The 14636-nt window shown below is 33.6% G+C and overlaps 1 protein-coding gene across 1 annotated transcript in view; it reads right to left on the bottom strand.

Annotated features, from left to right (window-relative positions):
• The window catches only part of LOC119840224 (potassium voltage-gated channel protein Shaw-like), a 127835-nt gene that overhangs the window by 22065 nt on the left and 91134 nt on the right, over nt 1–14636 (bottom strand). The window contains exons 6-7 of the mRNA XM_038366738.1: nt 9740–10054; nt 4515–4724 (exon numbers count right to left, since the gene is read on the bottom strand). Coding sequence (XP_038222666.1) covers nt 4515–4724; nt 9740–10054 — 525 coding nt within the window. The remainder of the gene's footprint in view (nt 1–4514; nt 4725–9739; nt 10055–14636) is intronic.

Genomic DNA, 14636 nt, shown 5'->3' with positions numbered 1-14636 from the left:
CATGTACATAACAATGATGCCAAAGAACTGTCCTGTGGTTCTTAAGCAACAACATTCCATGGATTTTTATCTTACATATAAAATAATGCTATAGTAGGCTTTCTGAACTTACACCTTTAATATAATTTTTGAATTTAGCACTACTAAACGATTTTATACTATGAGGAATTCTATTGTAGAAGCGTATACCTTCTTTACTTACCTCTCTCCCTCCCTCTACTAGGAAGTATTTTAGTAATTTTCTGATCATCCAAGTGACTCCTATGAAAAACATCTATGAAAAACTGAGCTTCGCTTCATTTCATCTTTAACTCGAAAGCTTTAGTTATAGACTATTGCACAGTAAGACGAATTTAAAACTATATATTCTATATATATATATATATATATATATATATATATATATATATATATATATATATATATATATATATATATATATATATATATATATATATATATATATATATATGCTTTGAAGCTAATTCAAAATATTTCGGAAGTTGATCAGTTCATCAAATGTTTTAATAAGAGAATAATATTGTTTTAAACTCGAGATTGGCTTTTCTTACATTTTTAGGTTTCTTTTATAACACAAGCTTTTCCACCAACCAAATCAATACCAATTTCAAAGAAAATACAGTTCTCGTTCCCGTGAGGTTTCCGGGATGAAAACTATACAAAGGGACATATCTTTTTTTGAGTCGTAAACTATCCTTTTACCAAATTTACAGTCAAAACCAGAGTGACTTTCGACTTGATAATGTGCGATTTGTAGGGATGATGAATTTATGACTGTGAAAAAAGGAGGACGTTGACGATGGTGGGAACGAAGCAAGAAAGGGTGATGGAAATCGAGTTGGTGGTGATCAGAATAAAAATCCGTACTTTCTAGAAATTGAATATCGAAAACTAACTAACGTTTTTGTAATAACAACAAAGAGTAGAGGCCGCGTTATTAAAGGAAAAGATAGACAGTTCGGAGTTTTCCCCGCATCGTTCCTGTTTTTGTAGGAATTCCTCGTTGATAACTATGCTATATCCTTGCTCAGGTCTCAAACCATCCCCGTAGCAAAATCAAACAAATCGATTGTATGCTTTAGGAGTAAAGAAGAAACAGAAAGAGTTACTTACTACCATTGTGGGAGTCGAGCACGCTTCGGCACGAATTGGGCCAGCTCGCACCCGGGAAGTACCATACCCCCACAGAAAACCGGCGTGAAATAGTGTTAAAATGGTATAGTGTTTCGTATGGTGAGTGGGGGAGCCGGAGGCCCGTTTCCCTTTCCTCACCCGTCCCAGTCCATTCCTTCTTTCCAGTCGTTAATCCATTCCTTTTCCCTAACCCTAAAAAAGCGGGCAGCGCATTCGCAGAGGCCCTACCTTTGCGAATGTTCATGGGCGATGGTGATCGCTTACCATCAGGCGAACCACCAGCTCAGTTTCCCGCTATGATATAAAAAAAAATTCTTTCCCATTCATTAGGAGGAAAAAAGGGAAATATCTCAAAGTCCTATTTATAATAATATTAGGACGTAACCCTACAGAGACGAAGTTTACGTCCGTAAGTCGAGTAAATATAATCACTTGTTTTCTAAAAGCAAATGGGAACAGATTTTAAAATAGTGCTCGCCAAAAATCCAGACAATTCATAACAGTATAGCTTGGTGCAGGCGCTTAAAACAGCCTTTCAAAATTACTCTTCCAAAATTTCAAGATACACGGTTCCATACAATAGCAGGTCAAAGAATAAAAGAATAGAACTGACCTTTCGAACCTATAAGCGTATCCAGGTCAAAAGACTTCCGAGCTTAATTTCTGTCTCTATTGATTGTAAATAATGAAACGGAACCGGTTTATTTTAGACCCAAAAGGTCAAATGATATTGAAATATGATAACTCATCGTTTGAATTAAAAATATCTTTGGCTTTAGAAGCTTCTCTGATTGGGATAATTTGTTTAATTCAAAACGAAGCAGGGTTGAAAGAGTCTATTACAAATATTTAAATAATAAACTGTTCACGATCATAATTTTAGGTTAGTTAAGGTTTTGCAAATCAAATAAGCTTACAAGTGAGTAATGAGTCTTGTTTGTTAGATTAACCGAGACTAATTTCGTTCTAACAAAGAAAATAACTCTGAATTAACGTTGCCAAAAATTACATAACGTTATATTTTAATAAGAATATAAATAGGGTGTATAATTAAAACTCCAGACACTCCAATTACAGTCATTAGTAATGTTTCTATATTTTTCAAAATAATCTCGTATAATCCGAATGAAAACCAGTCTTCTAATAATGAAATGTTTCAATCTTGCTCGTTAACTCCTTGCTCTCTATTAGACGTCCTTATTGCACCGTGTTAAGGTACATTTTCCAAATAATGAAGAACTGCTCTGGTCTCGTTACCGGACCATTGGACGGCACGGCTCATTAATTTGGAATCTGTCTTAGATAACTCTTTAAAATCTTACATTAGAAAAAGTTTCTTAATGATTGAGATGTATACGAAATCGTTAAAAGAAATTGTTTGGCCGATTTCAACCGATATTAAGCTATAAAGCTTATTAATTTACTGAATATTGTTAACTAGGAAATAATTATTTTAGCTGCAGCCGAAGGTCGCTAAATTCAAAATGCTTTATTTGTATATAAGAATATAATTAAATTTAAACTTAATGCAAAAATGAATTATAAAAAAATGAGCCGCCTATATCATGCATAAGAGAAAAAGCGAAATAATATTATTACTATAATTGCTACTACTGAGTAGCATCTATTCTTTTTAGTAACATCTATGTAAAGTCGATGCCAATCAAGCCAAGAAGGCAGTAGATACCTGGGTAATAAGTTACTAATCATAAAAATATGTAGTAAGGAGGTAGGATATATCTATTATCTTCTAGTAAGTCAGACTCCCACTTCTGAAGTGTTAAGTAAAGTTACTATAAAGCAGAATAAAATTACTCATAATTACGTTTATAACTGCGACATTTCATTACACAAGGGAGACTTCCCAACAAGTTTGGAGCGTCGGAAAATATACTGCATTATGCTTTACTTATCACGTTAATACTTTATATGTCTTAGTCTCTATGGACTGCTATATGTAATAATAAACAAAAATGGCGATTCAGATAATTATTGCATAATTATTGGATAAATATTCGTATAATATTCGTCTCAAACTGATAACTTAAATGGTAATGGAGATTATTAAAAAAGTCAGATGCTATTTTAAAAATATTCTAGAAACAATAGAAAATCTTAATATATAAAATTCTCGTGTCACAGTTTTCGTTGCCATACTCCTCCGAAACGGCTTGACCGATTCCTCTGAAATTTGGTAAGCATATTGGGTAGGTCTGAGAATCGGCCAACATCTATTTTTTATCCCAATATTCCTACGGGTTACGGAATTACGCGGGTGAAACCGCGGGGCGCAGCTAGTATATGTATATTAATCACGTCTCGTGACGTCATAAAGTCTTAACTTGTCAGACATAGAGATTACTTAAGTTTCACTCTCAGATAACTATATTACACGCTAATCTATGCTTTGTTTAGGAATGTTTTTAATACTTAAGATTCAGTTAGCCTTCTCTTCAAGAATATGGGTAGCCAAGCTAAAAGTTATTGCTATTAAATTAACAAACTATATGTCCCGGACTCAAACATTTGTCCGCCAAATACCATCTTATGACTTGCGAGCGTCAATCATTATAAATTGTCTAATGGTTCTTATTTTATCTACATAATAGTTTATCACTTTTAATGTTTATGGGTGGGGTTTAATAAACGGGGATCAAACACGCTTCAGGACGAATTGGGCCAGCTTGCACTGGGGAAGTAGCACACCCTCACAGATAATCGGCGTGAAATAGTAGCAAGCTAGTGTTAGTGGTGGAGCTAGAAACCATTTTCCATCTCCTCACCCATCCCAGTCCTTCTTTCCAGTCTAATCCTTTCCATATCCTTTCTCCTTAAAAGCGAATGTTCATCGGCGGTGGTGATCGCTTACCATCAGGCGAACCACCAGCTCAGTTGCCCGCTTATGGCATAAAAATATAATTAAACCTGCTCTCGCTAAAACGCGTCGATGATGATTTAACAACAATCACAAGATCATAAACTTTGATGTGATGTAACAGCTATTACTTGTTAGCTAAAATAAATAAATACAGCACACGTAGTTTTAAAATAGTTACGTACAACGATGCAGAGTCAAAAACCGTGTTATAGCTGTGTTTACGCGATCTCTTCAATATTTATTGCTTAACAAATATTTATTTAAACCTAGTACATGCTTTTCGTTATTTCGTTCACTCAATTTGTTTATATTATTTGTTTTCGCGCGTAGAATTTCTGCTTTCTGGGTTAGTAGTTCTCGCAACTTTGAAAAGATTATAAATGGTGATGATGTCTCAGATTTTTTGGCTGATATAGTCGTTTTAATCTCCATAGTATAATAAACTCAAAATCTCAAAATGTTAGTTAATAAAATGACTTACCTGCGTATGTGAATAGAACATTGAAAAGTTGGATACTATAACAGGAACTGGGAGTGCAATGGTTAACACGCCGGCCAACGCGCAGAGAGCTCCCACAAACATTCCCAGATATGTCTTGGGCGCCATGTCCCCGTAGCCCACGGTTGTCATGGTAACGATGGCCCACCAGAGACCGAGGGGAATGGACTTGAATTGATTATCTGGATTATCCTGTAACAATATAGGGTCATGGTAAATAAATAAATGACATATCCAAACTTTACTGAGGGCCTAGCCTGAGTTCTTCAGAGGTCTTCAGTATAACTGCATTATTTTTTTGGTTTTGTACAGCTTAGTGGGGTTTAACCGATTGGCGTGATTCTTTTTGTGTTTAATAGGAAGTTATCACTTGATCTTATTTGAGAATGTGATGTTGTATGTGTATATATGTATGTAAATGTATGTATATATATATATATAACCTTTAGACTCGACTCGACTCGAATTTTGACACACTTTATACGGACAGATTTTATTTTAACTTTGTAACCTTAACAAGGTTACACATACAATGTATTTTAATGTTATTAATCCAATATAAAAAAGGGACTCCGCGAATAATAACAAATCAGATAGAATAAGCACACGTGTTTTTCTGCGACCTGTAACGTGACATAACTGACCTCCAAAGCGGTCCTTAGGGGATTTCACATTAGCTTACTACGGCCCTTTCATAACTACCGAGAAATGATCTTAAATATATATGCGTGAAATTATTTTTTACTCACCCTTTTTACGATACTTCGAAACTTTCGACACCTACAATAATTATTTTTTTGTAGTTTATGCTTGTTTTATGCTTGCTATTAATATTGTTTTTTGGGAATTTCACAAATCGGTACCAAGTTTTTACAGTTTGTCTTATTTGCTTTCGTCTTCATAAAATATCTTTCCTTTTTCAAACTTACACGATAACGATACTTATTACTTAACGATAAATTAACTAATGGTAACAAAAAAATATAAATAATATTACTGTATATAATAATTATGTTATGAAGAAAGATATGCCATTTTTATACTGAATTACGTTCGAATATCGTTGCGTTGTTATTGGAGTAATTTAAAGGAATACAGTAATATAAAACTGCGACAGCGATAGATAATATGGAAGCTATAAGATAGAAAGAGATAACGATTATATCAAACTGCAACAATTGCCTTAGTTTCTCTCAATAATTTGTGAGTGCTAATATGCTATCTACCCTTTTATCTTTAACATCATAGCTGTTTAGGCATTCCATATAAGTTATAACATATCAAACAGTATACTAAATACACTTAGACACAATAAATCATAGCTTAACACATCACATTTTTCCAAATAAAATTTACACCTATAAGACAATGGCCACTAGTCAAATCCTCAACCAGTCCTCAAAAAGCATTGGACTAAAGACTTTTTCAAAACCGATCCGATTTAACCAACTTTTGTATACAAGTGCGCCAGAGGCGAGGCTTTCTGATACCCACTAAATGTAAGAATTTCCCAACTTGTTATTGAATTCAGACCCTATTTTGTTCCCTTGCTCTCCCTGACAGTGGGTAAGGGTCATTTTATTGTAGTGTTCCGTACCTTAAAGGATATTTAGATCCTGTTGATTGTACCCTAAGATATCCCTAACTATCTTTTGACCACGGCTTCGCACGCGTTAAATTCTGAGTAGTTTAACAGATATTATAATACTTATAAACCTTCCTCTTGAATAACTCTATATATTAAAGAATAAACCATAAAATCCGTTGTGTAGTTTTAAAGATTAAAGCATACAGGCAGAGAAACCGTGTTTTGATGTGACAACGTCTTAAATTAGGTTGCGGCTCGGAGTCATTCATGAAAAAGTGTAACGCTCGGTAACGTTACGATGAGTCACCGAACTATGATCGGTCCGCCGCGCGCGCAGCACTAGAGAATTAGGCGCATTGAATCGGCGCGTGCTTGTGTCTCTGTCTCTGTCTTTTTCAATGTGTGCAATTCTTATTTTCATTCAAATCCTTGTTCCTATTGTGCAATTTAATAATATTCATATAAATAAATATTCTACCGAGAAAAAGACGTTGTCACGTAAAATCTTCGCCCGTAAAACCGACTTTACAGGCAACCATTTTTTATAGTGTATAGTGAAGTATACAATTATGTAAACTATGTTATTCACATATAAAAATGTGTAATCCACATATAGTCTATGTAACTAATACTAGCATTGCGCCCGTGACTCGCGTAGACACAGGAAAGATAGACGCAAGGTTTTCCTCACACGTTCCTGTTCTCGTGGGATTACCGGGATAAAAACTTTACTACGTCCGTCTCCTAGTTCTAAGTTACCTCTGCACGAATTTTCAGCCAAATCGAGTAATCCGTTCGTAAGTTATTAATGGTGTAACTAACACCACTTTCTCTTATATATATAGATTATAGAGATCAAAGATTCGTATGTATGTTTGTAATTTTTTCACACAAAAGCTATTGAACCAATTTCAATAATTCACTATTAGAAACTTGCAACTTCCTCAAGCGACACAGGCTATATACGAAACACGGGCGAACATATAGTTATGAATAAATATACGAAGTTATATTAGTTATTAATATCGAGCTACAATAATATATCCTAAATGATTTCAACTCATTTATCAAATACAAATCTTAGTATAAAAATGGATAATCTGAAACCAACTTCATCTATGAATAACAATATAGTTTATACACAAGCAAGAAATTAAGCGAATTGTTTGAATGAATATTCAAATATGTGACCGCAATTATGTAAATCTTGCCCATCCCAACTTGGTCTTGACACCCGTAATACTATGTGCATAAAGGCGAAAATACAATGAAACTTTCAATGTATATTATCCGACCAGATGTTTACGAAACTTCCTTTCGAGACTTTGCATGGAGAAAACGTGTAAAATATTATTTCTTCATATATATATGTTGATATTTGCATTATTATTAGTAGAAAATGTTAATTGTGCACAAAAATATATATGTTATTACAGTTAAACCCATTTCCCGATAGGCGATTTCCTTTGTTTAAAATAGAAACAAAGACGTTTAGTTGCAGCTAGTTTTAACTAGGAATGCGTTCTAACGAAAAACGGGTTTAAATGGCAACATATAAAATGTGTCCCTGTTGGGCTTTTGTTGAAACTATCTCATGTAGAAAGAATGCGTTACAAACTATACAATGTTTTCTAAGCAAGACTGTCAATTAGTTTTTATAATAATAATTAATATTATTATAGGGAAAACAAGCTGAAACGGAAAACGTATTTTAACTGTAACATATTATATCGACAATTTAATAAGAAAGGTATATAATCAAGAAAAATTCTCTATTATACTGCTTAAATAATTTTTACTCCGTAATATATTTCGTAACTACCACTATTCTTGTCCACAGATATACATACAGACAGACTCACACACACACACACACACACACACATAAAATTAACTGAATGAAAACGACACCCGTTCTCAAATGGGGGTCTAAAACAACCCGTATCACGATCACGAAGGAATATTGTATATCGCAAAGATAATTTCAAGTCGTATTAGTATGATAACGAGGCGCAGGTGACACTGATGTATACAACTCGCTAAATTGACGGTGAAAAATATTGCCTTATTTATTAGACATGAGAACGGCGCTAAGTATGAGAAAAGAAGATGGAACGATGTTATTGGAACATGTTAAAATTCTTTGGATAATTGAAATACTTGAATAGCTTTGACAGTTTTAACGTGCTGAAACGAAAGACACATTTTTCTAGTTACTAAATGATTACTAAATGCCTTTAATACAACTAGGGAAAACGCGTTCTAGCTAGGCTATGGTCCTTTGCTTCATTGAACCGTCAGCTTTCAGAACAAGTTCCATTTTATTTAAATTGAATTAAATCTACCACTACAATGCCTTCAAAGCTTTAGCTTTTGACCTTTAAAGCTAGGAAATAAATTGAACTCCAATATCCAAATTCAGTTGTTGCGTATGTGAAGCAGAATCCTGTTTCATATTTTATTTCGTACAACGGAAATGAAAACATGCAATAGAAATTTTCCTGCATATTAAATTTAGATGCACTACCAATATGAATCCGAAAGGAAGTATTGATGTGCTTTTATAAAGATTGCGCTAGAGAAGACAAATTGTGAAAATACTTTGTTCATGGACTAGCTATTTATTCTGATTTATTTATTTTATTTGGTAGATCCGTCATACAATTATTATTAACGTTGAGGGTGTTTGTTACTTCTTCACAATAAAACGGACCTGTACCTAAAACATCACTTCATAGTATAAAACAAAGTCGCTTTCTCTGTCCCTATGTCCCTATGTATGCTTAAATCTTTAAAACTACGCAACTGATTTCAATGGGACGTTTTTTAATAGATAGAGTGATTCAAGAGGAAGGTTTGATATGAATAATTACATGTTGATATTTATAATAACATCTATTAAACTTCTTTGAATTAACGCATGCGAAGACAAAGCTAGTTTGTAATAAAATGGAAATCAGATCACATCTGTACATTGAATAATAAAACAGTAAGTGCTGCCTAGTGGGTGTTTTGTAGATCCTATGTAACTATCAATCTCGTAAAAATCATCACAGATTAACTAATAAAATAGGTAATTAAATGAAAGCTATTCAAAATGAAATAAAGGTTAAAAGGAATTAAAGTTTGGGTTATATGTTTTTGATTAAATCAATACTTGACGAGACATCAAATTCATCAGTGTAAGTATCTAAAGTTCTTGTAAGTCGACGGAAACGAAGCCGTAGGCAGAAAACTAGTCGAGTATATTTCTCTGCTCCATTGCCTCCACTTCAATAAAATGCTAATGGATTTAGGAATAAAGTACCTTTGTGGTTGTGAAATAAAATTCAAAATCGTCTGATTAGTTCCGGATTGATATCTAACCTAAATTTGTAAGATGGACAAACTCATAAGCATAAAGGCATACTTTAAGGATGACCTTCTCCTTGGTATAGTGGGTTAACGCGTGAGCGTAGAATCGAAGGCTCCTGGGTTCGAATCCCGGTGGGGAAAATAAATGTCTAAGTCTGGCAGGGACACAGAAGTCTACTACCTACTTTGCTCTAAAGAAAATCAATCGCCCAAGGGGTCACGAGACTTCACGAAAAAAAAAAGTTGAGTACTTCCTCCACCGTACCTGTGACTTCTCCGCATAGTACACCAGACTCGCAAAGATAACGATACCCAGCACGAGAAAAAACACCAACAGCGTCAGCTCCTTCGCCGACGCCTTGAAGGTATGGACCAGGATCTTCAGCCCGGGACTGTGCCTCGTCAGCTTGAACAGCCTCAGGATCTTGATTATGGATATAAACTCCAGGATATCCGCCTTATCTATATTCCTTCGGACCACAGTCAATTCTACTACGACGTCCATATAAAAACTTAGCGTTGCTATAAAGTCTATTATGTTGACTGGTGATTTGACAAATTCTATTATGTTCGGCGCCACCTGTAACAAAATTGAAGTTATAATAATGATAACAATTTATTCATTCTTGTAATCCACACTAGTAATAATTAATTCTTAAAAAGTATGCAAGAATGCTTCAAATAACTAATACAAGAGCTGTTACAAATTTAAATTTAGAATATTAAAATGCCAATATAAAATCAAAATTTGAATAAAATGTGCAATACCAACTAGACATTAGACTGGTTCGAGTTAGAACATGATTCATTGCTATTGAAATGTTTTAAAGGATTGCGTATTTAAGAAAAACAAACAAATTATGTCAAGATGATATATTTATGATTCGTTAATATCACTAACAATCCTTTTTAATACACTTATTTCATTTATGAGGAGACTTTTATCATATTTTCTCCTCGAGTACTTAAAGTTCTCTAGCACAATATGTTTATCTTTTTATAAGCGTTCAAAATGGCGTTTAAAAAGTTACGATATACTTTATTATCGCTGTTACGAGATAGTAATCAAATAGGACAGCAAACAGCGAGTCTAGACTTTATTTACTAGTCCAGTGACTTCCCGTAAATAATAAAAAATATATACATATGTTCAAGCACAAAAAACAACAAGATATCAAGATTAAAGACGAATTTTCATTCATTTTTTCGAGTAACAATAAAACTCATTTGTTCACTTAAAAACTATGTTTACATACACAATTTGTGTACAACGAAACTTGTTTATGAAATAGCAATTATTACAATGTATATAGTTGTTTGATCACAATTAACTTTAGAGTTATTAAAGTAGCACGAGCATATAGCTCTATGATAAATTTCAACTCACAGCGCAATAGAGGGGAATGGAGAAATTGGATCTTTTGATTGCGCAAGGAATTAACTGAATTCCACTTTATGTTATCAGCAATATATTTCATACAACAGATCGTATTTTAAGTATAGAAATCTACATTTGAATAATATTTTTCCTTTCCCCTTCCCAGTCCTTTCCATTATTCCTCTCGCCGATCCTTTCTTAATCCCTTCCCAATTTAAAGTCGGCAATGCATTTGTAGAGGCGTAAGGTCTGTAATGGACCTTATGCCTCTCTAAATGTTCATTGGCGGTGGTAGCGCGTCAGGCATCAGGTGTCCCACCAGCTCCATTGCCGACAATGACATAAAAATAAAATAAAATATTCTATCGATTATGGTACAGTAGCAGCTGTTCTCTGCGAAGTTATTTTTCACTTTTTCACAACAATCAAATTGTTCTGGCAATAACCCAGAAAAGGTGTTTTGTTTGATATTCATAGTAAAGTGTTATTGCTATACCGTGACTCGGCTGAATTCGCGAATATTCAAGTTATTTAGAACTACAGTTTCGCTCCCATTCTGTTTGGGATTGAAAATTTTATTGGTTCCAGACTAATAACAAGTATTGTTAGTATTTTTTGAGTCGTTTTTTTTTAGTTTTTATATCATTTATTTATTAAAAACTTTTATGTTATAAAATTGTTTTTAGTAGTGAAAAAGCGTACCTAGTATCTTAAAAATAGCACGCTGTTCTGGCGAATTATGTTACGTTCACGAATTTACATAACTCGTTTCAATTATACGGTCTCCCGTATCCGCTTGAATTCTGAATATATGTTATAGGGTTTCAGCCAGTTTTGAGCTAAAACTATCTAGTCTGGCTGATTTATATTGATAAGTAATAACTTCAACTATTTATAAGTTAATGCTGATATTCTTACCTATTTCACAATGTTTGTTCGCAATGCGCAAATTTCAGGAACCACCGGTCTGGTTTGAAACATTATTTCAGTGTTACATAGTCCAACTATGGGGACTATAAGCTATATAACATCATGTACAAAGTGGGTGAAACCGCGGAGAACAAATAGTTTACTTATTCATTATGTAAATTTCAGATTACACTTTAAAAATTATGCACCCACTAACACACTTTTCACTTCAGCCTCCCCTAACCACAGATTAAATACACGTAGCTTTCTTAGCATATACTTAACTTATTCGTAGGTTAAATTGAGTTGAAGCTTTAATCGGTGTTATTTGTTTTTTTTTTGTTCCAAATAAACAATTTTGTGCATTTTAAATAGCTGATGACGAGTTTTTGCCCGTTTTTTTTTTAAAGGGTAAAAAAACTATCCTATGTATCCTCTATACCAAATTTCATATAAATCGTGAAGTAGATGCACATAGCCAGACAGTAAGAGTTTTTTTCTATCATATTAGTCTATACATATTATATTATATATAAGTAGTATATAATATTAGTGTACCAAATTTCAAACTCGTATATCATCGTGGTTCAGTTTTAACACGAAGTTTCTGTCTCACATATAACAATATTAGCTTTTGCCCGCGGCTTCGCATCCATTTAATTCGGACTAAAACCCCTTCCCCCCTTTTCCTTCTTAAATCACTCTATCTATTATTATTTTTAATAGAACTATCAAAATCTGTTACGTAATTTTAAAGATCTAAGCATACAGGCACACAGGAGGCGGAAAACGATTTTGTTTTATACTATATAATATAGCTTACCAACACACATGTCGAATTATCATCCTTTAAGTCGGTAAGCAGCATTTAATCAGATAACCAATGTTCCCAGGATCTCACGCAAAACGCGAACTTATAAGCGACAAACCAAAAGCTGCCCTACCCTATTTGGGGTCTAGATAACGACGGAGTGATTAGGTTAGTACGTAAAAGGCGCTTCAGACCGAAATCGTTCATATATTAACATATAAATGAGATTGTTACAGCAAATTGTAAAAACAAATCTTGTTTGGGAAGATCTAAGGGAGGTTTTGTGTTGTATTTTTTTAAATGTGATAAAAGCACTGGTTTGTTTTGGTTTACGCTATTTAAAATGTTTTAAAATATAATTAAATTTACATGGTATATATGTTGCAATAAACTATTTAATGCATATGAATAATCTACTATATAAAAATAAGTCGGGTTTTCCTTCCTGACGCTATAACTCCAGAACGCACGAACGGACTTCTACGGTTTTGCATTCGTTGGAAAGGTCTCGAGCTCCGTGAGGTTTATAGCAAAGAAAATTCAGGAAACATTTCAACAGAAAAGTGGGAAAATCATTTTTCACATACAGCCATCTGGTGGCGAAACGGAGTTCGCCGGGATTGCTAGTATTATATACGTTAAGCATTTAAAACTCGATGCTAACCGTATTTGAATGTAGATCCATTTATTTCGGTAATTTGAATAATTTTAACATTTACAATAAAATTATTATGAATAAACCTTTATAGCCTACTAGCTTTTACCCTCGACTTCGTACGTGTTCGCTCGAGTATTTAATAGTTGTTGTTATAAATATAAACCTTCCTCTGGAATCATGTCTATCTAAAAACCTATCAAAAAGATCTAAATATACATACGTAAGTACAGACGCGGAAAGCGAATTTGCTTTATACTACGTAGTGATATGAAATTCCTCTCCTCTCTATTTTAAGTGCAGGAGACAGCAGGAAAGCCGAACAGATCTTATCAGCGTCAAAATAAAACGCGGGTGTTCCGCCTGCCGTGTGATATTTCGGATATCCAAGAGCCACAAAAGCAGGATAATGGCGGATTTAATATCCGGGTACATTAATTGTTACAGCGGCCAACGTCAACGTCTATTCTTACCTTGTAACTTATCGAGATTTCGGTTACTGATAGTTGACAACCCTAGGAGATTAGGGCTGACCACTTTTTATTCTGGATCGGGTATATTTTTTTATTAAGTAAATAGGTGATTAGATATCAAGTACTATATTCTACATATTTTTAATTAAAGTGATTCAGAATTATACAATCATATAACCTTAATTTTTAACAAGGTGATGTATAAAATGATTTAATGTCATTTAATTTATATTATAAATATGTGTAATATAAATTAAATGACATTAAGTATTTTTTTAGATTATGTCTGTTTTTACGCCGAAATCACTGAACCGATTAGGATAAAAATTTACGTGATAAATAACGTAATACATATTTATTTGTATAGTTTTTATAATGAAATCTTAAGGAAATGGGAACTATTTGAGGAAAACTCAGAAAATGATGTTTTTTTCCTTTGGTTTGCGGGCGAAGCCGCGAGCGGAAAGCTAGTGCCATGAAATATTTCAGTAATAACATTATCGCACTCTATTAGAAGAAATTGTATGAAAACACAGCTACACAGAGCAAAAACTTGTAACCCAATGGACTCGAACCAATAGCCTTTTTTCTGACACAAAATAAAAAAGGCTTAAGTTATTTTAGTATTGTTATTTATATTTTTTATGTCCACAGCTTAATAATTGTGTACTATTTTATCCGACTGTTACAAACACTACACAAAGCTTTGCCATTCAAACTCAGATGTACTGGAATAAATATCGACGATAATTTTAAAATACAGTGCCCGCCACTTGAATAGCCTCACCCTATTTTTTATGAGTATTATAATTACACGTGATAATTTGTATTAATAAATCAAATTAATTATAAATAATTTTTAAATTGTACGTCGTGGCGTTTATCGAACGACACATAAACAAGTCGGAATTTGTCTAAGCGCGGAACGTTGGAAAC

The sequence above is a fragment of the Zerene cesonia genome, chromosome 5, assembly GCF_012273895.1.
Source record: "Zerene cesonia ecotype Mississippi chromosome 5, Zerene_cesonia_1.1, whole genome shotgun sequence".
Classification (NCBI taxonomy): Eukaryota; Metazoa; Arthropoda; class Insecta; order Lepidoptera; family Pieridae; genus Zerene; species Zerene cesonia.
The sequence above is the reverse complement of the archived record's forward strand: the minus strand, read 5'-3'. Positions and strand labels throughout refer to the sequence as shown.